The sequence below is a fragment of the Acanthochromis polyacanthus genome, chromosome 8, assembly GCF_021347895.1.
Source record: "Acanthochromis polyacanthus isolate Apoly-LR-REF ecotype Palm Island chromosome 8, KAUST_Apoly_ChrSc, whole genome shotgun sequence".
Classification (NCBI taxonomy): Eukaryota; Metazoa; Chordata; class Actinopteri; family Pomacentridae; genus Acanthochromis; species Acanthochromis polyacanthus.
The window spans coordinates 36,713,310-36,740,655 of record NC_067120.1 but is presented as its reverse complement, the minus strand read 5'-3'; the positions used below and the strand labels follow the sequence as shown (position 1 = coordinate 36,740,655).

General features: G+C 37.9%; 1 protein-coding gene and 1 long non-coding RNA gene across 2 annotated transcripts in view; one reads left to right on the top strand and one right to left on the bottom strand.

The window, feature by feature from the left end:
- Nucleotides 1–26,018, bottom strand: part of tango6 (transport and golgi organization 6 homolog (Drosophila)) — a 32,651-nt gene extending 6,633 nt beyond the window's left edge. The window contains exons 1-16 of the mRNA XM_022209518.2: nt 25,829–26,018; nt 24,124–24,764; nt 22,134–22,250; nt 20,909–21,071; nt 19,549–19,655; nt 18,315–18,477; nt 17,448–17,515; nt 16,574–16,686; nt 15,436–15,612; nt 15,231–15,357; nt 12,675–12,881; nt 11,078–11,221; nt 9,771–10,190; nt 8,519–8,576; nt 6,198–6,356; nt 1,724–1,875 (exon numbers count right to left, since the gene is read on the bottom strand). Of these exons, the coding sequence (XP_022065210.2) occupies nt 1,724–1,875; nt 6,198–6,356; nt 8,519–8,576; nt 9,771–10,190; nt 11,078–11,221; nt 12,675–12,881; nt 15,231–15,357; nt 15,436–15,612; nt 16,574–16,686; nt 17,448–17,515; nt 18,315–18,477; nt 19,549–19,655; nt 20,909–21,071; nt 22,134–22,250; nt 24,124–24,764; nt 25,829–25,880 (2,868 nt within the window). The 5' untranslated portion in view covers nt 25,881–26,018. The remainder of the gene's footprint in view (nt 1–1,723; nt 1,876–6,197; nt 6,357–8,518; nt 8,577–9,770; nt 10,191–11,077; nt 11,222–12,674; nt 12,882–15,230; nt 15,358–15,435; nt 15,613–16,573; nt 16,687–17,447; nt 17,516–18,314; nt 18,478–19,548; nt 19,656–20,908; nt 21,072–22,133; nt 22,251–24,123; nt 24,765–25,828) is intronic.
- LOC127535225 (uncharacterized) lies at nt 16,672–23,993 on the top strand. The gene is made up of 3 exons (XR_007944006.1): nt 16,672–17,620; nt 19,544–19,680; nt 20,896–23,993. It is a non-coding gene; the product is annotated as an uncharacterized LOC127535225 (long non-coding RNA).
- Nucleotides 26,019–27,346: the final 1,328 nt, after the last annotated feature.

Genomic DNA, 27,346 nt, shown 5'->3' with positions numbered 1-27,346 from the left:
TAACCCTCTGAACTCCAAACAGGTTCTGATTGTTTTATGCATCCATCACATTTTTATCTGCAGCTTTGATTTTCCTTTCAAGCTAAAACTGTACAAAATAATCAGAAATGTGGCCAAAATAACACAAAACTAGGCCCAAAATTACTCAAAAATGGTCTAAAATGAACCGAAAACTGTTCAAAATTACGTGAAACGACTCAAAATGACAGTTTGAGTCATTTTGAACAAGATTTTTATCATTTTCGACACGCTTTAGTCCAGTTTGGGTCTTTGCTCATCCTCTGCAGAAAGATGTTTCTCCATGCTGAATGTCTCTCCAACAACTCTCTCCTCTGTTCACTGTTTCTGAGCCATGCTGCATTATTTATTCATCCAGTAGCTTTGATTTTCCTCTCAGGCTAAAATTTTACAAAATAATTTGAAATGTGACCAACCTAACAAAACTAGCCTAAAACTATTCAAAAATAGCCTAAAATGAACCGAAAAGTGTCCAAAATTACTTAAAACTTGTTAGAAATGAATCAAAAAGTGTTTAAAATGACAGTTTGAGTCATTATGGACAAGATTTTTATCATTTCTGACATTTTTTAGTCCAGTTTTCAGTCTCTGTTCATCCTCAGTAGGAAGATGTTTCTCCATGCTGAATGTATCTCCAACAACTCTCTCCTCTGTTCACTGTTTCTGAGCCATGCTGACTTTATTTTATACGTTTGATTTTCTGAGCAGCACAGATTTTGAAAGTTTTTTTTTTTTTACAGGACCTGGTGCAAATGCCTTATTGGAGATTCTTTTTAATGTAAATTAAAGTGATTTTGCTAAAATATCACAATTTCAGGCTTCAACAGAACTGTGCTTCACACACGACTAGTCAAAGCTGATATTTCTTTCACAGTTTTGGCTGACAAATGTCATTTTGGTGATTTTTTTTTGAGAAGTTTTTGTGCCCACTGGCAGGTTTGGGGTTCAAAGAATTAAATGTTTTTAATTCATTCTATTGAAGGGCTAATACAAGGTGATGTGTCATAAATATGATGCAAAAAAAACAGGCAGACTGATCATATTCATCCACTTTCTATAACTATTCTGACAAATATTTGTACCTTAACTATCCGAATAGCTGCTCTGACGACTGATTTAGAGCAGCTATTAAAACTCTAACTACAGATGCAGTAAACTGGACATCTGTTGATCAAAGATTTTAACAAACAAGTACTTTAACATGTATTTTGTTGCTTCCTTGGACTTGTAGACTTCTGTAAACTCTGTGATAACATGCCCTACTATTATCATTTGTTTTACATCACTTGAGCTTTAATAATGCTCATTTTGTAAACTCATTTTCTCTGAACCTGATCAGTATTTTTTTTAATCCTCTTGCCTGATATGGTCCTGCACCTGGAAGCGTTTTAACTGCTTTTTACTTTGTTGCTACACTTTTATTCTGATCTAATTTACATCCTGTGAAGCTGGAAGCTGTTTTCTGTGTTCAGAAGTTTGGATTTTGTCTCATCAGTTGTTAAACACAAACAGATGGAGCTCCAGAATCATTCCATTAATAATTAAAGTAACCTGGTTTTTACTCATTCTGCTGTTTACAGGTGCAACACACTCAGATTTTATGGTAAAAACAGAGTTAAAAGCAGCTCTGTTACCTTTATAAAGACATCCTTTCCATGTCTTTAACTCTCATTAGGTGATTATTTACTGTTAAAGGAAGCCTCACCTCCTGAGCCAGCAGTCCCAGACTGTAGTCCATCCTCTGACACAGTTCTCCCAGGTTGGACAGGCTGCTGGCTCGGACCGTCTGATCCGGATCTCTGGTTCCCTGCAGGAAGACGCCCAGCAGAGGACGGCCGAGGTGAGGGGCCAGATCTCCTGGAGGAGGAAGAAGATGTACAGGTTAGTTCTCAGGATTATTATTTATCAGGCTGTGTTTGTTTTCAGGTTCTAATGAAGCTCACGTTGCATTAAATACAGAAAAACAGCTTGCAGAGGAGAGAGGGCTTACATGATGATGAGGTTTCTAGAAAAAAAAACATGGAAGAAACTGGTCATGTAACTGAATATTTTTTACCCTTTAACTTGGAGTAAATAAAGTTCTCTTGTAGATTTGTCATGAAAGAAAGACAACCCTCTGGGTTTTTCTATTTTGGATCAAGAAGCAAAGAAAGTTGCAGCCCGATTACCTGGAAAAGTGAAGTTTTAAGAAAGAAGTCTTGAATCATGTTTGATGCATAACTTTAAACACTGACAAGAAGAAGAGCTTTAACCCTCCTGTTGTCTTCATTTATAAGCACCAAAAAATATTGTTTCCTTGTCTGAAAAAAATCCAAAAATTCAGCAAAAAAATTCCCCAAATTTCTAAAAAATTGCAAAACCTTCAGGAAGAAAATCCCAATAATTCCTTAAAAGTTTGATTTTAAAAAATCCCCAAATTTGGCGAGAAAATTCTTGTAAATATTTTCAAAAAATGCTTAAAAATCTTCCAAAAAAATCCTAAAAATATCTAAAGTGATTACATATATATCAGTAAAACTTGTAATATTTTCTTTAAGAACATTCACGAAAAAAATCAACCAAAATCACTGGAATTCGGTTGATTTTTCTGTGAATGTTCTTAACATTTATTTTTTTCCACCAAAAAAAAAATGCTCAAGATTTCCCAAAAATGTTAAAAAATGTGGACATCAGAAGTTTCACTGTAAAAATTTTCCCCACATTTTCAAACCTTAAAACGGGTTAATTTTGACCAGCAGGACGACACGAGGGTTAAAGAACGACAATAAGTCAAAACAATAGCAAAAGTAGCAAATCCAAATGAATTATGTAAGACTTACAGAGGAACAGAAATGTTTACAGGGTGCAGGAATGTGCAGACTATTCAACTGAGAAAAAAACACCAAGATGCCAAACAAGAAAACACTGAAGTGTTGCAGCCGTCTGCAGCAGCAGCTGCTTTTTATTTAAGTTTGGTTGTAAAGAAAGAAATAAATCCGTTTAATTTCAGTTTGTTGTCACTTCTCTGTGGCACTAAGATGATCTCACAAGCAAACGAGACGCAGCTCCGAGTCCAAAACACAACAAACCGACAGTCTGAGCTCCTGAAAGAACAACCAGGATCTTTAATTTGATCCTTTCAGATGCACGGCTCCACACAGGACCAGCGTTGTTGCTTCCAGTGCAGTCGTACTTCACCACCAGCTGTGTGTTTGTGTGCGACTCGGCTTCGTCTGCAGACACACAAACAGCACAGTCCACTCCAGCTGCTCCTGCCAAGCAGCAGCGAATGAAGCCAGGAGAGGAGCGACCAGCTGAGCGTCTGCTGGTAGTACGACCTCAGCATCCAGGTCCAGGCGGCCCGGCCCAGATTTAGTCTTTAGTCAGCTCAATGGACGGTCACGGCTCTGATTTAGCTGAAGAAAAGGAGCGTTTGAGTCAGCAGGAGCTTCAGCTTTGCGTCACGACTGCACATTAACATGCAGCACAGCTGGAACGCGTCCACAGCTGCACTAACCTGCCTCTTACTGCCGTAGAGCCTTTTTTTTAAACCCTCGTGTCGTCCTGTGGATCAAAATTGACCCATTTATTTTGAAAATGTGGAGAAAAAATACATTTTCACAGTGAAAATTCTGATGTCCATTTTTGGGAAATCTTTGAACATTTTTGGTGGAAAAAGAGAAATGTTAAACATATTTCTTAAGTCACCAAAAAAAATCAACCAAAATCCAGCAAATTTCACTGGATTTTGGTTCATTTTTATTTGAATATTCTAAAAGAAAATATTAGAAGTTTTACTGATATGTGTAATCACTTTAGATATTGAAGTTTTTTTGAAGATTTTTACTCATTTTTAAAAAAAATATTTACAAGAATTTTCTTGCCTTATTTGGGGGATTTTTTTCTAAATAGCATTTTTAAGGAAAACCTTTAAGCAATTATTGGAATTTTCTTCCTGTATGTTTTGCAAATTTTCACAAATTTGGGGGATTTTTTTGAAGAATTTTTGGATTTTTTAAAAATTTTTGGCAGAATTTTCTTGCCAAATTTGGGGCATTTTTAAAAATTAAAACTTCATTTGTGGGTACCAAATAAAATACTGTTTCCTTGTCTGACAAAAAATCCAAACAATTCAGCAAAAAATTTCTGAAAATTTGCAAAGTTCACGAAGAAAATTCCAATAATTCCTGAAAACTTTTATTTAAAAAAAACCAAATTTGGTAAGAAAATATTTTCAAAAAAAGTAAAAATCTTCCCAAAAAAATCCTAAAAAATATCTAAAGTGGTTACATATATATCAGTAAAACATCTGTTTTCTTTAACCCTTGTGTCGTCCTGACCTGTTTTAGTTGAATTTGTGGGGAAAAAAATATTTTCACAGTGAAACTTCAATGTCCATATCTTTGGGAAATTTTTGAACATTTTTTGGTTGAAAAAAGTAATGTTGAAAATTTTTAAGAACATTAACAAAAAATCAACCAAAATTCAGTGAAGCTTGCTGGATTTTGGTTGATTTTTATGACATTTTACTGATATACATGTATATTATATTATTTTAGATATTTTTAGGATTTTTTTGGAAGATTTTTAATCATTTTTAAAAAAATGTTTACAAGAATCTTGCCAAATTTGGGGAATTAAAAAAAAAAAACTTAAGGAATTATTGTAATTTTCTTCCTGAAGGTTTTGCAAATTTTCAGAAATTTAGTTTTTTTTTTTTTGCAAATTTGCAGACAAGGAAACATTTTTTGGTGGCCGTAAATGAAGACAACAGGAGGGTGCACTGCAGACATGAGCAGCTACCGGGAGCGAAGCAGCGTCGAGCCAAACATTCATTTACTGAACGTTTACTCGATCAAACGAGTCAATTAAGAGAAGCTCGGCATTTACAAGCGACAGCCTGGCACAATGTTCCAGATAAACACAGCGGCTCTCTGGGTGTCTGTGCAGTGAACCAAAGCTCCGTCCAACATCTCGGCGAGGATATAAACCCTCCGATTGTCCTGAAGAAGTGGTACGATGGAGATCTGGCATGTTGGAGCAGAGCAGGGGGTGGGGTGGGGGGGATTAAAGCAGAACAGGTTCTGATTCACAGAAAGCCCTCTGATGGAAAACAAGCCCACTCTGTGGCTTTGTGCCGCTGGCTGCAGACATACATGTGAACACGTTCAGACACAAACACCAACAGTTTACGGTTCCTTAAGTCAGTCAGAGTTCATGAGCTGCTCTTTAAAGACCCACTTCTACTTTAAATAAATCTGCAGCTGCTCACTCAGCTCACTTATCATGGAATATATATATATATATATATATATATATATATATATATTAGTAGGGCTCAACTGACATGGGCCTTTATGTTTTTATTCATTTATTTCCATATTTCTGTATTCATTTCTCCATTTTGTATTTATTCAATTCTGTATTTATTTCAGTATTTATTCATTTCCATATTTATCAATATATGTAGCATATTTACTTATATATTAATTGTTTATTTCCATATTTATCCGTTTATGTATTTCAGTATTTGTTCATTTATGTATTTACTTCCATATTTATTTATGTTTTTCTGCATTTTTGTATTTATCCATTTCTGGATTTATTTATTTTCGTATTTCTGTATTTATTTCCATATTTCTGGATTCTTTATTTCCATATTTCTGGATTCATTTCTGTATTTTTGTTACAGTATTTATTTATTTATATGTCTGTATTTATGTTTTTATGTATTTTTGTATTTACCTTTTTCTGTACTTATCCATTGATTTATTTCTGTATTAATTTATTTCCATATTTATATATTTCCATATTTATTTATAAATATATAGTCATTTCTGTATTTTTTTTATCTATTTCTGTGTTATTTATTTATTTCCATATGAATTTATTTCTGTGTATGCTGATGCAATGCTAATTATTTCTCATCTAACTGATATTTGGATCCCATCAGTTCATTTGGTTTTTTCCTTGTGACTGATCAATTGGCTGAAAGTAGAAGAACTATTTCCATCCACTTATAGTTTCTTAGCTTCAAAATAGATCTGAATTCCTGGAATATCAGCAAATTAATTAGTCCTGAATTATCCCTTTAAGCATCAACATGGAGGAGAATCTGTGTTTCCTGTGGATGAATTCTGCTTCTTCATTTCATGATTTCACAGATTTTTCTCAGGTAATAACAGAAACATATTGCTCACCCATGGCCCGGCTCGCCCTCATCAGAACCTCTCCCAGCTTCAGCCGGGTCTCCAGGCAGCGCTGGCGGTCGGACGAAGACAGCGAGGGTCCAAGCTGGAAGTCTTTGAGGAGCCTCTCCAGGATCCTGTCAGGATAGGAATCAGCCAGAGCAGCCAGACCTGCAGAGAGTTCATACTCAGTCCATCTGCCACCGATATCATCCCACCAGTGTTAGCATTAGCATCAGTCCATCTGCCACAGATATCATCCCACCAGTGTTAGCATTAGCATCAGTTCATCTACCACCGATATCATCCCACCAGTGTTAGCATTAGCATCACTCCATCTACCACCGATATCATCCCACCAGTGTTAGCATTAGCATCAGTCCATCTGCCACCGATATCATCCCACCAGTGTTAGCATTAGCATCAGTTCATCTACCACCGATATCATCCCATCAGTGTTAGCATTAGCATCACTCCATCTACCACCGATATCATCCCACCAGTGTTAGCATTAGCATCAGTCCATCTGCCACCGATATCATCCCACCAGTGTTAGCATTAGCATCAGTTCATCTACCACCGATATCATCCCATCAGTGTTAGCATTAGCATCAGTCCATCTACCACCGATATCATCCCACCAGTGTTAGCATTAGCATCACTCCATCTACCACCGATATCATCCCACCAGTGTTAGCATTAGCATCAGTCCATCTACCACCGATATCATCCCACCAGTGTTAGCATTAGCATCACTCCATCTACCACCGATATCATCCCACCAGTGTTAGCATTAGCATCAGTCCATCTACCACCGATATCATCCCACCAGTGTTAGCATTAGCATCACTCCATCTACCACCGATATTATCTCACCAGTGTTAGCATTAGCATCAGTCCATCTACCACCGATATCATCCCACCAGTGTTAGCATTAGCATCACTCCATCTACCACCGATATCATCCCACCAGTGTTAGCATTAGCATCAGTCCATCTGCCACCGACATCATCCCACCAATGTTAGCGTTAGCATCAGTCCACTTGCCACCGATATCATCCCACCAGTGTTAGCGTTAGCATCACTCCATCTAAAAGCATCAGATTTTTAGATGAATTTCTGCTCAACCGCGTCCGATTTGCCTCAAACTTTTATAGCAAAACATAATATTTATAAAGACATTTGTTCAACTTTAGCTTCATATACTAAATACTTTGAGATACAGTCGATTAAAGATTTGCCCGTCGATCCCTTTCAGCAGGTTTTTTCTCACATTAAAATTTGAGTCTTTTTGAACAACATCTCAGGAGTTAGAGATGAAAACCTGGAATTTCCACCGTTTCTCATCGTGTCAGATTCAGAATCTAAAATCTCACAATTTTAAGCTCATTTGATAAAAAAAAAATCTAACTTTCTGGCTGTTAAACAGGATTCCATGGATTAAAAATATGCTAATCTGCAAAAAAAAAAAAGAAAATATAGAAGTAACTAAACAGAAATAAATGCTGAAATACCAATACTCAGAGCAATGTTATTAATTGATATGTCATTATTATAATTAATACTAATGCTGACAATGCTAAAAGTGGGTCAAGGGGTAATTTTTTTAAAGATTTTATCTCAAAGTATTTGATAAATGAAGCAAAAATGTAATAAACATCTTTATAAATATTTATATTTTAGACCGTTTAGAATTTTTTCTAAAAATCTGATGATTTGAGATGAAATTATGCTAATGCTAACACTGCTAAAAGTGGGTAAACTGAACAATTTTCAAAAGATTTTATCTCAGAAAGTATTTGATATGTGACGCTAAAATTTAGCAAAGATGTTTATAAGTATTTATATTTTGTGAGAAGTTGCAAGCAAAACAGACAGTCGAGCAGAAATTTTTATGAAAAATCTGGGGATCTGAAATGACACAAATGCTAACACTGCTAAAAATGGGTCAAGGGGCAATTTTTAAAAAGATTTCTCACAAAGTATTTGATATATGAAACTAAAATTGAACAAATACGTTTATAAATATTTATATTTCATGCGATAGAAGTTTCAGACAAAATAGAGACAGCTGAGAATTTCTTATTAAAAATCTGACGATTTAAGATGAAATTATGCTAATGCTAAGACTGCTAAAATTGGGTCAAGGAGCATTTTTTTCTTCAAAGATTTTATCTTAAAGTGTTTGATATTTCAACTTAAAATGTCAGATGCCAGTTTTAATATCTATAGTTTATAGATTAAAAGATTTCAGGCAAATAAAAGACTGTCGAGCAGAAGGAACCTGATGATTTGAGACGGCAAAACTTGCTAAAGTGTACATTTTGTGTTACCTTGGATGGCTGACAGGTAGATGAATGAGTCTTCATGCTCCAGATTTTCCAAGAAAAGCTGAAGAAAAGACACAAAGATCACCACAATTAATCACCGAAACCATCAGCAGCAGCCGAGGATCGATATTGGAGCGCATTAAAGATGAGAGGGAATAATCAGGGCGGAGGGCTGACAGGTGGAGAAAACTCAAGCAAATCCAAGAAAAGAAATCAATACTGGGGGTTTCTGGGGTAACAGCAGGAGTCTGAAGAGGAGCTGTGGATTACAGAGAATATGAGATGAAAGTAATTCATTCACTTCTGATCACCTTAACAAGCCCCAGGAGAGCAGCAGCGCCCCCTTCAGCTCTGAGGACCAGGTTCAACCGCCTCATTTATTATAAATGTCCCGAGAGGCACCGACAAACAGAAAACAAGAAGAAATCTGCAGTAAAGTTTTCATATTCTGATCCAAAACTTCTCCTCAGAGCTTAACTGACAAACTCCAACCACAAAAAGAAAAGAAGAAAAGATGGAAAACATCCCACTTGTGGATCCATAACTGGACACAACTGTCTAGATACACACTTTGTAATTCAAAATCAGATAAATAGTCAAATCCAACATTTTCATAAAAGAAATTCTAAATTTTTTTGAGATACTGATAATAAATTTGAACAATTTGTGGGGGTGAGAAAATTCTGTTTCTTTAGGTTCTTGAAGATGTTTCTCAGACGTTTCTTCAAAGACATTTCTTCAAGAAGCTGCTTGGATTAGAGAGAAAATAAGGCTCTTCTAGGTTCTTGAAGACCTTTCTTGAAGAAGCCTCTTGGATGAGAAAATTAGGTTCTTGAAGATGCTTCGTCAAGATATTTCTTGAACATCCATTTTGAGAGGTGAGACAATGAGGTTCTTTTAGGTTCCTAAAGACGTTTCTTGAAGACGTTTCTTGAAGACGTTTCTACAAGAAGCCGCTTGGATGAGAGGTGAGAAAATGAGGTTCTTGAAGACATTTCAGTTCAGAAGAAGTCTCTTCAATAAGTAGTAAGAAATTTAGGTTCTGGAGGTACAAAAATTCCCCATGAATTCAAATTTGGAATGTGTATCAATAACTTTAGGGCTTAACTATATTTAAAACCATGATGTAAAGATGTTTATGTACTGAAGTTCTAATTCACTTGTGTCCAATTTCAAATTTGTCCTCCAAGAAGGTTCCATGTGTAAAATAGCAATAAAAAATACTAAAGTGAAGCTTCAGAACTGATCGACTCACCGTGAGGACTTTCTCCTGGTTCTGGACGGCCTCCGGGTCTCTGTGGTGCACCTTCTGGTTCAGGACCCTCAGGGCGAACGCTCTGGTCGGCACATCCGGGTCACAGGCCTCCAGCAGCCAATCACAGAAGGGCTTGCTAGGAGGGTCACTGGTGGGCTTTCTTGTAGATCCTGCAGAGGATGCTGGGAGTTTGTTGACAGGAGTCTTAGCTCCACTGATGTCGTTTGCTGTTGATTCAGGGTTTCTGGAGGATGAACCAGCGGTGGTGTTGAGGTTTTCAGGCCGGAAGGCGCCATGAGTCGCGATGACGGCTCTGAGGTTGGACGCCAGCTCCTGGATGAAGACGTCTGGATGCTGCTGAGATAAAGCCTGCAGAGGAGGAAGCAGCTTCGACATGGACGAGTAGTCGTCTGCACTGACCTGAGAGGAGACGGATGATGGTTTCAGTGAGTTTGTCCTGATATTTAAAGCTCTTAAACTCTTCAGCAGAATCTGAATGCCTTATTTATCATGAAAACCAGAGTCAAATGGTTTATACATTCTCAATAACAGCAGTCTGTGAAACATCTTTCTGTAGATGAGCAGCATAGAGAGAAAAAGTCTGTAGAGGCTGGAAACATTGAAATAGTTTAATATCGATAGAACGTGGAGACAAAACCACCACAAAGACACAAAATGACAAGATGCAAAATGACAGACAATAACAAACACAAAAAAATACACAAAAAAATGACAAAGGCACGATACAAGAAAAAAATAAAACAAACGCAACACAGTGACAAAAAAATAAAAACTGAAGCAACAAGAGATAAAAATCAAAGCTACAGGGTCAATAAAATAAAGTCAGCATGGCTGAACAGAGAAGGAAGTTGTTGGAAGATACATTCAGCATGGAGAAACATCTTTCTATGGAGGATGAGCAGAGTGGAGAGAAAAACCTTATAGAGGTTATAAAAATGTAAACAGTCAAATATCTAAAATATGTGGAAAAACACTTTTTCTAATGTTGGTAATACGTGGTCAATTTTTCTGAAATAAACAATCAAAAAATACAACTTTGTAATGATTTATGGACAGCTTGATGTTCTCTACTTCTAGCCATGGTTGCAGGTTTTTACACTGCAGTGAAAAAATGAGCCACAGTGGGGAAACATGTGAGAGGAGTCTAGAGTCCAGAGGTTTAAAGAGGTTTTCTTGAGGAAATGAGCACTTCAAGATCTGTAGGAACTCTGATAGTATCTGCAGATGATGCATAAGATGAGCAAGAAGAACAGGAAACAGCAGCTGGATGAGGATTAGTCCAGTACCTGAGGTCCAGACAACATCGTGGCCACCAGACCCATCCCCATGCTCAGAGTCTGGCTCTCCACCGGGTTCCCAACACGTGGCGGGCTGGCCTGATCGAGGCCCACACAGGCCCTCTGGAGGAGGGTCACCATGAAGTCCACCACCTAGAGGAGAAAAACAAGACCAACGCGTCAGGGTGGAAAGTTTAGCTCTGAAAACATTCAGTCCTTATAAAGGCTAACAGTGAGACATTAAACGGTGAAGTGAGGCCAGTTTATCAGAGACTTTTTAGGCTATTTTAGTGTTTGAGCATGACTCAGACTGGCCTGCTTCCATTTAAATAACTCCCCCAGGACCGCAGGCTGATTTTAAAATATACCGGAGAAGGAGAGGTGTGCTCCTCAGAGGTCCAACAGAGACGGGACGTCACAGAACATAACTTCCTGCCTCATTAAATGCACTTTTTAAACAATGCAACATGAATTCAGGACACAGAAACTGTCACAATCAGGTCACATGTTCTGCCTGCACAGGATGCTGCAGTATTCTGCTGGTACAGAACAGAGAACACTCGTAGAGAAGCTAGAAGCTCCAGTAGGAAGCACCTGGAATCATCTTTCAGGTTCTTGGAGATGTTTTACCCGATTCAAGAGACTTCCGCAGAACTTAAGAAGCAGCTTGGATGAGAAGTGAGAAAATTAGGTTCTTTTAGGTTCTTGAACATATTTTAGCTCTGAAGAAGCTGCTTGAATAAGAGGTGAGAAAATTATGTTCTCTTAGGTTCTTGACAACATTTCTTGAAGAGGTTTCTTGAACAATTTCTTGAATAAGAGGTGAGACATTGAGGTTCTTTTAGGTTCTTGAAGACGTTTCAGTTCGAAGAAGACTCTTCAGTAAGAGATGAGAAAGAAAAAATTTGGTTCTTTTAGGTTGTTGAAGTTGTTTCTTGAAGTCATTTCTTGGATTGCCTCTTGGATCAGAAGTGAGAAAATGAGGTTCTTTTAGGTTCCTGAAGATGCTTCAGTTTGTAAGAAACCTCTTGGCAGGTGAGAACATGTGGTTCTTTAGGTTCTTGAAGATGTTTCTGCAAGATGTCTATTGAAGACATTTCTTCAGGATGTTTCTTCAGGATCTTTCATCAAAAAACACTTTGATGAGAGGTGAGAAAATGAGGTTCTTTTAGGTTCTTGAAGGCATTTCTTCAACATCTTTCTTGAAGATGTTTCTTGAAGACTTTTCTTGAAGGCGCCTCTTGAATCAGAGGTCAGAAAATTAGGTTCTTTTAGGTTCCTGGAGATGTTTGTTGTTGAAGATGTTTCTTCAAGACATTTCTCCAAGAACCACTTGCATGAGAGGTGAGACAATGAGGTTCTGTTAGATGCCTGAAGACATTTCTTGAAAAAGCTGTTTGTATGAAAGATTAGAAATTTAAGTCCTTTTAGATTCTTAAAGATGCTTCACATCTTGAAATGTCTTCAAGAACCTGAAGAAGTCCAGTTGCTTCCTACTGAAGGGTCTATTACTACCATGACCTGGATGTCTGAGAATCTACACAGAACACCAGTAGAGAACTTTATGTTCTACATCATGTTGGTTCCAGAGCTCCAGTTTTCTCACCTGTGAGGTTCTCCTCAGCAGCTCGGTGTGCTGTAAGCTCTCCACCATCACGGCCAGAACCTGCAGCAGAACCACCTTCTGGGCTCGTCTCTCAGCTCCACCCAGCAGATGCTGCTCCACCTCCAGCAGCGTCATGGCGGACACATCCGGCTGCTCTTCATCCATCTTCTCCTCATCATCAGCTGCAGCCGCCCAGCTGGTCAGTTCCTGCAGGAAGAGGAACATCAGCAGCAGAACAAACACCAGAACATGATCCACATGAAGACCTGCTGAGGCTACTAAACATCATAAACAGGGTTCCTCCTCTGGGTTTCTGCAGAGCTATGAAGACTTCCTAGTAGCATCTTATCCCAACAGAGGTCCTCACTTTAAAATGCAGCTAACTTTTGGTTCCTAAAGAGAACTGGAGGTAGAACCTTCAGCTACCAGGAGCCTCTGATGTGGCACTTTGGGTTCAGGAGAGAAATCATTACAACTGGTTTAAAAGGGACATTAATTTAAAACAAACATGACAACCATTTATCAGCCAGAAACAGACAGAATCAGCAGATTTTGAACTTTCAGACGGTCCTTGAACTCACCGTGTTTGAGTTCAGCCAAGTCGCTAAGACAAAACTCTTTACAAGGACCAGAAAAGACATCGTGATTATTTTATCTCTGTTTGTGCTGCTAACATTTATCCATGGAAAGCAGTCTTCATTTTCTTTTTTACTCCATTTATTGTCATGTTAGCAATGTAGCCGCAAGGGGACACAAGCCAGTGTCTTATTGTGCCGGTCCCAAGCCCGGATAAATACAGAGGATTGTGGCAGGAAGGGCATCCGACGTAAAACTTTGGCCAAATCAAACATGCGAATCAAATGTATGACTTCCATACCGGATCGGTCGAGGCCCGGGTTAACAATGACCGCCATCGGTGCTGTCGACCTACAGGGTGCCGGTGGAAAATGGACGACTGTTGGTCGAAGAAGGAGGGGAGGAAGGTGTGTTCGTAGGAAGAGAGAGAAGAGGAACACCAAGAGTCTAGGACTGAGAGTAGGGACTTTGAATGTTAGAACTATGACAGGAAAAGGTAGAGAGCTGGTTGACATGATGCAGCATAGTTTTTCTCAGCTATATGTGGCACAAGTAAAGAATGTTCTGTCTCTTCTTACTTTACATATTATTTTTTTGAAATACTCAGATATTTTATTTAGGTAAAAGTGCAAATACTACACTCTTACTAACACCAGATTCTGCACCGAGTCCTAAAACCAACTGATACGTTTAAAAGACATGCTGCTTTTACTTACAAAACAGAAACTGCAAAAAAGAGACTATTTATCAGCTAGAAACTGCAAAAAGAAAAAAAAAGGACGAATTAGCAGCTTTTTAACTTTTATATGGTCTTTGAAGTACCCAAGATTGCCATTTGTTTAATTTTTTTTTGGAAAACCGTAACTAAATCTAAGCTTAAAACCACAATATTTCACCAAAATCTCTTTATTCAACATGTCGTCTTCAGAAATTCAGCAAAAATAAACCAATTAAATTAATTAGATCCTATAAAAAATAAAAAATTCTATGCTTATTGCTGCATCAGAGAAGCCATGACTGACTCAGATGTGACCAACAGTCATGTGACAAAAAAATCAGAGAGCTTTCAGGTTGAACTGCAGGAAGTGTTTACACAGAGCAAAGGGGAGACAAATTAAAAATGTAAATAGTAAAGTGCTTACAGTATGTACAGTCACAACTTTTTCCTAGTGTTATGAACACCTGTGGACATGCTGATCCTAGTTTTTTGTTCATTTATTATGTAAAAATATACTATTTATTATCATTTTTGGCAGTCTGTGTCATTCTGCACAGAAGACATTTCTAAATTCTCTCCTCTTCTTTATGGTTTTTCTGTTTCCATAGACATTAACGACTTTAGATCGTAGTGAAAAATTAACTAACTGTAAAAAAAACATGACAGGAGCAAATAAAACAACCAGAAACTGCTGCTGAATTCAGATGGTTAAAGCAAAAGCACCCAGGTATCATCAATGAAACGTACCGTGGTTTTTAAACTGCAGGAAAAACAAAATACAGTTCAGTATATTATATTGTTTGTACTTATTTGGTATTAATATAAAAGCAAGATTGTACTGCTGTAACCTCCTGAAACTCAATCACCTTCTCTACTTTCAAGATCAGGCTTCAAGCTTTTCTGTTTTCCATAAATCCTGATGACCCTGAACATCCCTTAGTCATGCTGCTATAAGCCCAGACAGCAGGGTGACTTCCCATGATGCACTGCTCTCCTCTCCTTCACTTTAAACACACCTACACATCACCTCTGCATGTCAGTAACTCTGAGCTGCTGTTTCTGTCCTCTCCGTCCTCGTCCTCTCTCTGCTGGAGATTCATTTTTCTGATGTGACAGTGCAGTTTGTCCGTTTGATTAGAGGCTCATTAACTGATTGAATTCAGGGATAATTGTGGCTAACGGGTCAGTTGTGGTTGCTGAGCTGTGTAGGACTCTAAGTGGAAGTTTTGGTCCCCTGAAAACTTGGATTTCTGTGTTTTTACCTGCAGCAGCTCCAGGAAGAAGTCCCCCGGCAGGTCGGAGTCTTTGAGCTCAGACAGAATCTGCATCAGACACTCCAGTCTCCACTGTTCCCCTGACAGCTTCTCGTACAGCTCATCGTCCTCGTCGCTGGAGAGGACAGTCATTTACAGTCATATTTACAGTTATTAAAGACGGATACGTGAGCTGAGAGCTGAGTTTAATCACCTGCTGCTTCCTCTACAGACCAGTCTAGCTCCTCCATCGCTGCCCGGCGTGAAGAGGAAACCCGCCGCCACCTCGTTTTTCTGTTCCTCCAGGCCTGAAAGCTGCCTGATCATCGACAAACCTGCAGACGACTCGGCGTGGCTCAGATACCACACCAAGATCTCCTGACAGGGGGCGCTGTGGAGCAAACGGGGAATCATCAGACTGGATTTTACCCACAAAACTCATTTTAGTTCAGAGGAAACACTCAGACCAATCTGATCTCAAGTGGCACAAAATTATGATCACAAAAAAGAGACAATTAATTGAACAAAAAATTTACGAAGCGACAAAAAAAATTGACAAAATGCGACAAAAAATTACATAAATGACAAGACAAAAAAATTATAAAAGCGAGACACAAAATGATAAAATTAAGACAAAACACACAAGCGAGGCAAAAAACCCCACAAAACGACAAACATGAGAGTAATGACAAAAAAGACAAAGAACAACAAAAGCAAGACAAAAATTTGCAAAATGAGACACAAAATGACAAAAAGTAAGACAAATGACACAAAACAAAACCAAGAGAAAAAAAGTTACAAAGTGACAAAAAAATGGACAAAAACAAAAAAAAAAACTTCATAAATGACAAACAAGGCCAGAAAATGACAAAAGCGAGAAACAAAACAACAAAAAATAGACAAACAACACAAGAAAGACAAAAAAACAAAAAACAAAATGACAAAAATTCCACAAAACAACAAATACAGTGAAAACGTGAAATGACAAAAACAGGAGAAAAAGACAAAAGTCAGACAAAAAAAAGACAAAAACCAACAAAAACAAGACAAAATGAGACACAAAATGACAACAAAACAATGAACAATCCGGTATTTTACTGTATGATCATGAACAACTTGTCATGGTCTAGAAATTATTTTAAATTTATTATTTTACAAATTCCCCAATCTGCAGTTAATGTCTTCTCTGGAATTTTTGCTCTTTACAAAGTCGGGCCGGATTGGACCCTCTGGAGGTCCGGTTTTGGCCCACGGGCCGTATGTTTCACACCCCTGATCTACACTGTTCAATTTGCCACAGAAAACTAGTAAAACTTGCCCACAAACGTGACAACACAGACTACAAATCTTACCGTAGGTGGGAGACGTTCTTCTTGGTGAAGCAGAACAGCGTGAAGACGACAGGAAGAACTTCCTCCAGAGCTTCCAGGAGAGAAACCGATGGACTGTTTCCAACCACCCAGATCTGACGACACCAGGAGACGCACACAAAAAAACACCGTGAGCAGCAGGATGAGAGTTAAAAAGCAGGAAAAACACTGTTTGTCATCATGTCTGCATAAATACAACCGTTACACACCTCTAGTAGGTCAATTTAATCAGATCTGTGACATTTTATTCACCTAAAGTCACAAAAATGCCTTTTTATCTGTCCTGCAGCAGGTTCTAAAGCTACCTGCATAAATCTAGACTACTCATGACTCCATGGCCTCCTATTGGCTGCAGGTGTGGCTTCTACAGCCAATCAGAACATCACCTACTGGATGATGCCGATAAATTTACGCTGCATCTTTGTGCTGAGTCAGTATCAGCTGCAGCTGGAGATGTCAGAGTTTACACAGATGTACATAATCTATATATATATATATGTTCTCTGTGGGGGAGAAAGCTTCACATGCAGAAAAAAAACTGCTTTATAATACACTGACAGAATAAAGGAATGACAAGAAAAAGCTAAAAATGCACTGAAGGAAAGCGGGAAGCACAAATGCAGCTTTACACCAAACTGAAGGAACAGAGAGAACTACAAAAACGGCCTTGTAACACACTGGAGGTAAGAAGGACCCACAAAACAATCGACTTTAGAACACACTGATAGGAATACAGAACCACTAAACAGCTAAAAATACAATGAAGGAATAAAGAACCACTAAGAGTAGCTTTATAATAAACTGAAGGAGCCTCCAAAATCAGAACTTGGGTTCTTTAAAGTTTCTCCTTCTTCACCTTGTAGACATCCTCCACACATCGAGTCAGTTCTGATTCTTCTACAGCAACTTGAGAATCCTCCTGGTCTGGAAACACAGAAAAAGACCTTAAATCATCCATCTGCTGTTACTGTGACAAGATGATGACAGCTACAAACCCAGAAAGTACATCTTCAAACAGACTTTTAGACGGTAATACTACATCTCTTTTTTAACAACTCTATTTTATTTTTTTTCTTTGCTTGCAATGTGTTTTACTCTTTTATTAATTATGCTTTATTAAGACAAACGTATAACTCAAAGAAGAAGAAGAAGAACAAGACGAAGACAAACATAAAGAAGACAATGAAGACAATGAAGAAGACCAAGAAGACAAACAAGAAGATAAAGATTAAGGTGAAGACAACAAAGACAAGAAAGATGAGCACGTAGAAGAAGAAGAAGCCAAAGAAGATGAAGAAGACAAAGACAAATGTGAAGACGAAGACGATGAAGACGAAGATGATAAAGATAACAACGAAGAAGAAGACAAAGAAGAAGACAAAGAAGACGAACAGTAAGAAGACAAAGACAAACAAGAAGACAAAGAAGGCGAATAAGACAAAGATGATGAAGAAGATGATGATGAACAAGTCAAAGACAAACAAGAAGATGAAGAAGATGAAGACGACAACAAAGAAGACAAAGACGACAAAGATGAAAATGAAGAAGACAAAGACAAACATGAAGACGATGAAGAAGATGAAGATGAGCACGAAGAAGATGAAGAAGAAGCAGACAAAGAGGAAGACAAAAAGACGAAGAAGACAAAGAAGAAGATCAAGAAGAAGAAGAAGAAGAAGCTGCTCTATGACTTTAAACATGTAGAGATGCAGGTGCTACTGACTGGACGGGGTGGTGCAGCGCTGCAGTGCTGCCAGCAGGGGGCGCAGCAGGAACTGTTGGCCGAAGCTGCTCCTCTCCTGAACTATGGACAACGCCGCCCTGGTGGCAACTCTCTGGAACTGCTGAGCTGTCAACTTGTCTTTGAAGTGCATGAGCTCCAGGATCTAAACAGCAAAGATTCATGCTTATTTATTTATCTGGACAAGTCATAAAACGAACTTAAACTAGCTTTGTTTGTAAATAAAGTAGCTTCTGCCATCATCGGCCCACTGAGCATGCTCAGTAGTGTCTTAGTAAGCACGCAGTCATGTTGGTGATGACAGATTATGGAATCCAATGTTTGTTTGTTTTTCTAAATATCCGGATGTCTTGTTTTAATGAATTCCTAATAAAATAAATGAATTTACTAAAACAAGACATACGGATATTTAGAAAAACAAACAAACATTGGATTGTTTTTCTAAATATCCGTATGTCTTGTTTTAATGAATTCTTGATAAAATAAATGAATTTAAAACTGTTTTATTGTTTACATATCACCAGTAACAGCCAATAAGCTCTGCTAACTGCTAATAAACGCTGAACAGTTCTCTTTTAATTTAACGTAAATAACAGATTTCAACAAAACTTTGTGTTGGAGTTTGTGTTATTCTCTATTTTTGACACTAGGATTTTTATTTCTACTACAAATGTATAATACAGCTGGAGAAAACAGTTATTTTTTTTAGATTAACTGACTGTTTTTTTGGTCTGTCATGTCAGAAAATAGTGAAAATGTGGATCAGAGTTTAACTTAACCCAAAAATATTTAGATTATTGTCACAGAGGAGGAAAGAAACCAGAAAATATTCACATTTAAGAAGCTGGAATCGGAGAAATTTGACTTTTTTTCCTAAAAAAAAACACCCAGATTGATCGATTATCAAGTAACTAACAGATTAATTTAATAGTTGACAATTAATTGATAAATCATTGCAGCTCTAATGTATATAAGTTCCTAAATATCTGCTATCAGTCTCCTTGATCACTAATAATCGACTTTCAGAAATGTCTTTATCAATAACTAGAAGAACAGAGCGTGACTAATGCCCAAAAGAGAAATCGAACCTGATTTAAGATCATGTTTAGGTTCATTTCAGGCTCAGTTTAAGGTTAGAAAAAGGGGCTGGGATTGTTTAAAGAGTGAGTATTTTAGGTGTAAGTCTCCACAAAGTGTCTGTCTGTGTGCAGCTGACCTGAGGACAGATGTTCCTGAAGTAGGCATCTGCAGATGTGGACTGCTGAGGACAGGCGACCAGGATCCGAGCCACAGCGTCACATTTCCTCCAGTCAGAGTCGCCCCCTGCAGGACAGAAGCAGCGCTGCAGGTCAGAATACATCAAACACAAGCTGCACTGCTTGATGGTAAACTCTGATAACTGTTAGTTTAGCCTCTAAAACACAAAACATGCAAAAGGAACGGGAAAAACAGAGAAAGTTGACTTGTTTTAAGTTTTTCAACAGTGAGATATGAGGTTCCTTCAGGAAAAACGGCCAAATCCAAGTCTGCAACTGTGAAATTTTTTGTTTAAAAAAAAAAAAAGCTATTCTTCATGTTTCAATTAAAAAATCTCCAAAAGTAAACAGTCAGCTCTAATTAATTTCTGTAAATATGTAAAAATTCTGCATTTCTCTGTGTAACTGAAAAGCAATGACTAACTGAGCTGTGATCAACAGTCAAATTATAAAAATTCAGAGTTTTCAGGTTGAACTACAGGCAGTGGAACATGGAAATAGTTAAATATCGATCGCATGTGGAGACAAAACCACCACAAAGAGACATAAAATGACATAAATAAGGAGGAAAGTGACATGAAAGGAGAACAAAATTACATAAATAAGAAAAAAGCAACAAAAATGACAAAAAAAACGAGAAAAATAGACACAAAATGACAAAAACAAGGTACAAAATAATAACAAATGAGAGATATAACAACATAAATGTGGAAAAAAAAAAAGACAAAACTGATGACAAGAAGAACTGAGAGGAAAATCAAAGCTACTGGATGAATAGAATAAAGTCAGCATGGCTCAGAAACAGTGAACAGAGGAGAGAGTTGTTGGAAGATGCATTCAGCATGGAGAAACATCTTTCTACGGATGATGAGCAGAGTATTTATAACACCTGTGGAACTCAAAATTGACCAAAATTTAAAAAAAAAATCCAAAATGACTTAAAAGTTGTAATTTCAAACAAATCTTGAGTAATTTTCAATGAGTTCAAAGTAATTTGGGGTATTTTTAAAGTTATTTTGAACATTTCTTGAGTTAGTTTGGACACATTTCGAGTCAGTTGGAAGACTTTTACGTTTCAAGTTATTTTAGACAAATTTTTTAATCCTTTTTAGAAATTTTATATTACTTTGGGTAATTTTAACATTATTTTGGTCCATTTTAGACTTAGAAAAACACTTTTTGTCTTTATTTAAACGATCGAAACGTAATTTCTATTAGCTTTATCAGTCAGCTGTGTTTAAAATGGGATCAAATCTTGGTTCAGACATGTCAGCATGCATTTATTTCTTCTCATGTCTGTATTTTAGAGCTGAGCCTCACCTGTTCCTCCCTCCAGAACAGCTCTGACGACAGCCTGGACGCCGTTGGGCTGCATCAGACGCTCAGACAGCAGCTGACCACACAGACGCCTCAACCAGGCTGGAGCTGATCCCAGACCTGCCCTGCTGCTGCTGGACCCACCGGAGGTCACGGCTGCAGCAGACTGCAGAACAGCAGAGGTAAAGAGAGACGGAACATTTAAACTGGAGGATCCGAGTGAAACCTGCTTCATGAGACACTTTTTCCTAGAACGGGATGAAGATACACAGGAGTTTACTGAGTTTAAAGCAGAGAAAGGTCAGTCACAGCTGGAAATAAGAAGTATTTATGACCAGACAGGGAAACGAGGACAACGGGCTCTTCTGAAGAATCACAATATTCTTTGGTTATTTTCATGAAACATTAGTCCACTGAGTCTGCACATAATGTCCTCCAAAATAACTGGAAACATGTCCCCAGAAAATGTCTCAAATGGCTTGAAACTTGTCCAAAATTACTTGGAAATATGTTTAAAAATCACACAAAAAAATATCCAAAATAACTTGAAACGTGTCTCAAATTAATAAGCAATGTAAAAAATGTCTCCAAAGATGTAGAAAATGATTCAAAATGTGTCCAGAATTATTTAAAATATGTCCAAAATGACCAAAAAACTCTCCAAATAAGTTTAACCATGTCCTAAATTACTCAAAACACATGAAAATTCATATTTCTTACATTTGAAAGAGTTATTTTTTTTAATTAATTGTGTATTTCTAAAAAAGAATAACATAAAACACACTGTATGTTTCATTTTTACAAATAAAGAAAATGGTTTAATTTATTCCAGCATTTTTACCATTAACAAGCTTTATTCCCTTTTTCTAATGTTATTATAAACATATATTATCTGGTAGATGATACATTTTAAGGCTTTCTATAAAGAATGCAAAATTGAACATGTAGCAGCAAAAATAAAAATACTGTGACGCTTTGCAGGAAGTTTTTAGCAGCTATAGGTTGGTTTGAAACAAAGACGTTAATGATTAATTGATTAATTGCCACATGACACATGAGCACCAAAGGCAGAAGATGAAGGACTTGCCTGTCAGAAAAAAAAACTGAGTTTAGTAATTTTATTATTGAAGTGAGTTCATCTCAAACTGAACTGATTCCTGAAACATTAAACCTGCATTAACTTCATATTTAGATATTTATCAGAATAAAACCGGGCGGTGTTCTCCACCTGCTTGGGTCCTCCCTGGAGGATCAGCAGCTCCTTGACGACGATCGGCTGGTAGACTTTAGCCAGCAGCTTCCTGAGGGCCTCTTTACACGATCGGCACTCTTCAACTGTGAGCGGCTGCAGAGGAAAAGAAGCAAGAAAATAACAACAGACATCAAAACTAGAAAAGCACTCAGAGAGTGCAGACCTCCACCAAGGATAGAGAGGAAAACTGGAAACCCATGCAGTAAAGGATCATGAGCTGGAATCAAACCTGCATCTCTGACACAGTTCTGTTTACGAATCACCTTCTTGACCAGTTGAGCTATCTGGACACCTTGTTCCAATTTGTTGGACGACATACTAACCTATGATGTTTTTGTCCTATTTTGGACCACATACTAAAAAATTCAAAGTGATCCAGAATCCAGGATCCTTTCCGGATTGCCACCAAAATGAAATCAGCTCTTCCTCTTACCATAGTCTACATCCCCTCAGAATTTCGTCTGAATCTGCCCCGGCGTTTTTCAGTTATCTTGCTGACAGACAGACAGACACACAAACGCCGGGTGTCACATAACCTCCTTGGTGGAGGTAAATATCTGCTAACACATCGCGTGGTCTTTACAGGAGATATTCTGATTTCTAATTTAAAGGAAAAGCAGCACTTCTTTTAAATCACTTCTTAAAACCCACTTTTATAGATTTGCTTTTATGTGAAGTTTATTTTTAGTTTTAGTGTTTTATTCTGTGTTTATTTTAGAGGTTTTATTTTAATTTTAACTGCCAGGTTCTCTGATGTGATGTTGTCTCTCTGATTCTTTAATTTGCTAATTTTTTGACTTTTAAGTTTAACATTCAGTTTTGTTCTTTAATTTTCAAACTACTTCATTCTCTTGTTTGATATGCGTGCCAATCTGGCTAATTATTCATTTAATTTATGCTCATTTTTACTCTTTATTTTAATTGACTGCTCTGACTTGTCTCCTACAGACAGACAAAAGTTTTAGGACACTTTCTCATTCAAATAAAGTAGAACCTGTCCTACAGCTTTTGACAGGGGGTGTATCTACCACATTTGGTACACATATGCAGCACATCAGGCTGAACAAAAAGTCAGTGACAGCCACATTCCAAACCCAACAGGAAGTGAGCTGTTTTGCGTTGAATGTCAGATTTGGCCCATTTTTCATTTATTCTAGAGCGAACTCCTCCTAGGGGGAAACTCCAATTCACCTCAAATTGGGCCAGTACATACAGGAGGCCTTAATGATCCAAAGTTATTAAAATCTTTTTCCAAAGTCAAAGGGTGTGTCTGTGGCAGCCTCTGGAATTTTGATCCTTCGCCATGAAATTTCAAATGCTGTGTAAATGCCCTGAACATGCTCCAATCTGCCTGAAACTTTACATGTATGACCAGAGTCCTGCCCTGATCACATCCATATGATAAAATACACCCCCTGTCAAAAATTGAAGGACAGGTCCTACTTTATTTGAACGAGACAGTGTCCTAAAACTTTGGACAGGGGGTGTAGATAGATAGAGAGATAGAGACTTTATTAATCATGAGGGAAATTCAAGTGTTCAGCAGCTGACAAACAACAATATAAAATAACAAAAAAGCAGGTTAGTAACATTAAAGGTTAGTATACTCTGATCTTGCTTCACAATACTATACTACAAAAACGCTTCTAATTATAAAATCCATAGAATACTAACTGTAATTAAAATCCAATATACAGTATTCACACGGTGATTTAAAGTGAACTGGAGTGATTTAAAGTGATTTTGACAGGCAGTAGCTTGGTTGTCTGTTTGCATGTTTTAACTGTCAAAAGCACCTTGTGAACAGGTGGTATATAAATAAAGTTCTTATTATTATTAATATTATTACTTAATACAAAGGCTGCTGTTCTCAGATCTCTGCTGCTAACAGATCTCAGACTGGGTGATACAACCTGGTAAAACAGAACCTGAATGAAGGTAAATGGGGTATTTAAACGTGACTGACCCTCTGCTCCTCTCGGTGAGGCTGGTATCCCAGCTGACACAGCGCCGCCATCACGTCCCCCAGATGTCTGGTGAACACCAGCGTGGCCAGAGAGGACAGCTCAGTCAGCTGCAGCAGGACGTTAGTGGTGGTGAGAAGGCGGCGTCCCCCTGCAGGCTCCGCCCCTCCATGGACCAGCTTCTCCACCAAGGCTCCAAACGTGAACCTTCGGCCCAGAGGGATGCCCACACCTGGGGACAGGTAGGGACAGAGACCCAGAGATACAACGAACTGTAGAGCAGCTCCGAGCGTCTTCTGCTGGGCGACGCTGAGGATGTCGGGGGGTAAAGGTGGAGCCAGCTCAGGTGTGCGGTGTCGGGCTGCAGGAGGAGGCGGAGTCTGCTGGAAACGCTCCAGTTCTTCAGAGAGGTGTCGGGTCAGAGCGAGCAGCAGCAGCAGACACTCCTGGACGAAGCTCCAGGTGACGTCCTCCGTGTCGCTGCAGAACCAGCCGGCCTCCACCTTCACCTCCTCCCGAAGCCTCCTCACCTCCTCCAAGCTGCTCTCAGTCTGGAGACGCTGCAGCAGAAGAGTCCTGTTGGCCTCCAGAGCCGCCAGAAGAACCTGCTGCTGAGACGACTGAGCATCGGGTCCACAGGCCTCTACAGACAGAAACACAGAACATCACACTGCAGGAGGAGTTCAGACAACTCTGGAGAAGTTTGAATGAAGTCTCTGCTGCCATCTGCACGTTCAAGATCTATATTTTCCATTTCTGTGCAAACATACAGTCTAGACCCACAGGAATTCTTATGCAGAGCTCTCTTGGAGTAGAGTAAAAATAAATAAATAAAAAATAAATAAACACCAATCAAAATGAGAAATACAAAAAATCCCAAACAAAACACTCTATAAGAGTAACAAAACATAAAATTCAAAAATATGATCAATTAATTTGAATTCTACAAGTAATTAGTTATCATACAATATCAGACTTCCTCAAATCATTGGAAACTGGAAATAATAAAAACGTGACCGTGTTTCAATAAATCCCCTCACAGCTTTCATCTTTTTCATCCAGAATGAGAGTTTTTAAAGGATTCTTCTAATGCTTTTAGATCAACTAATGACACTTTCATGCACTTCTATTTAGTCAATTAATTGGAAAATTACAAAGAAAAAAAAGGCCTAAACACTGCCTAAAAACCCACGTTTAAATCCGTATGACACATCAATTGATTTATGACAGAAAAGCTCATCTGTACTTGAACAACATGCAGGCACAAGAAATGTAAAACCTTTATTGTCTTTTTGAGCTCATCATTTAAACCATATTAGGTTTAAATGACCTCTCTGATGAAGTCTAAATTAAATAAAGACGACACCAGGTGTGGACTATATTATCCCAGCTAAGCTGAAGTTCGTTAAAAACAAACATGCAGATTTCCAAATCATTTATTCCATCAATTTAAATGCAAATTACAAGTAATTTCATTGCTTTTTCACATTTAGCCTACATCAGAACAGGTCTACATTAAAATGTATTGCATATAGGCTTTTCAAGTCTGGATTAGATTATCAGAGGAAGCTTCAAGACTTTTTAAAACATAGTTTCATATTTATGATCAATTTAACTGGAGAATCATATGTCAACTAACTCGACAAGCTACTCACATTTTCCCGTTAAAGTTAGTTTACTAGGTTAGCTTCTGTCAGATAAACTTACCGTTCACGGGTCTGGTGAGGATATTTAAGGCCGACAGTATAGCCGAAGTCATTTTGATGTTACACTGACTGCTAACATTACATTACAAGTCGAAAAATTATTTACAGAATCAGTTTTTACTCTAAACTCCGACGCGTTAGTCATCCGGTTCAGTTTTCACGATGCTAAAGCTAAAATAAAAACAACTCAGAATGGCGCCTAAATTAGACGTCATCACGCAGCCTCCCTGCGGCAATGGGATTGGCTAACGCAACGCTGCGTTCATAAAACCACTGAAAAAGTCGTAATTTTCACAAAATAAGACAAATTATTTGGATTTACTTTAGAATAAACACATTTTTTTACAACATAACGAGGATTTAATCAAGTAAAAGTACTAATTCTACGGTTAAAAGCTGCAAATAAAATTGCTGTACCTGAATTACACTTCACTAAGTAGAGAACTGTTTTTATCAGGATGTACTTAAGATATCCTAACTTGTACTTAAAAGTAGAAATACTTCTCATGCAATTCATTGATATTACGTGAATTAGACAGAATGCATTAGTGTGTGTACAGCATTTTAATGTGGGTCTAGAAGTATATATTGATTTAAAAAAATAGAAAATGCATTTTTTTTTTTGCTTTGATAACTTAAATGGAAGCACAGAAGCTTTACATCAAGCTCTACAGTATTTGTAGTTTGAAGTACTTCTCCATACAGGGTGGGCCATAAGTTTCCATACAAAAGAAAATGTATACTGTATATATTTTTATGTTTCAGATACCCTAGAAGATGCATTTGATGCCATCTTTGGGGGCACTTGAAGGTCATGGTGGAGCAGGTGAAGATAGGAGACAAATCATCTCAAGAAACGCATCACTATCGCTGTTACAAGCAGAACTTCAACTGTGCTAATGCAAGTTCAACAGTGGAAAATGCTTGTGTTTTCAAAACAACGGTAATCGTATAGAGCACATTGTATGAATCTAAACAGTTGTCCAACCTAAATTATTTTTCCTATGTATGGAAACTTGTGGCCCACCCTGTAGACCATATAAATGCTAGAAAAAAAAAAAAAAAAAAACACACATTCTTAATGTTTCATCAAATGCAAGCAGGATAAGTCCCATCAAAATATATAGAACCTGGATTTAATACCTGCATGACTGCTGCAACCAAAAGGTTTCTTCTTGTGTCTTTGGTTTGGGGAATGCAAAAAAATTCAACACCACCCTCCAAGCTTTGCGGAGAACGAGTGTCGGACTTGCAAGTACCATATGTACACTGCTTCAGCATATTGTCTCCTGCTGAAAGCTTGACAGACCTCTCGTGCCTAGTTACAGTTGCTAAGGTAGAATTGGACAGTAGCCATTTGTGGGAGGGGCTTAGCAGAGGCTCAATTGAGCCACACACACAAGCAAAAGCCAAGTTACTTGTGAAAACAAGATATGCAAGTGCTTTTATAGCTGTGATCCATTAATAACGTTTTAGTGAATTGGGGGGGGGGGGGTGTTTATTTTCTACAGATATATGA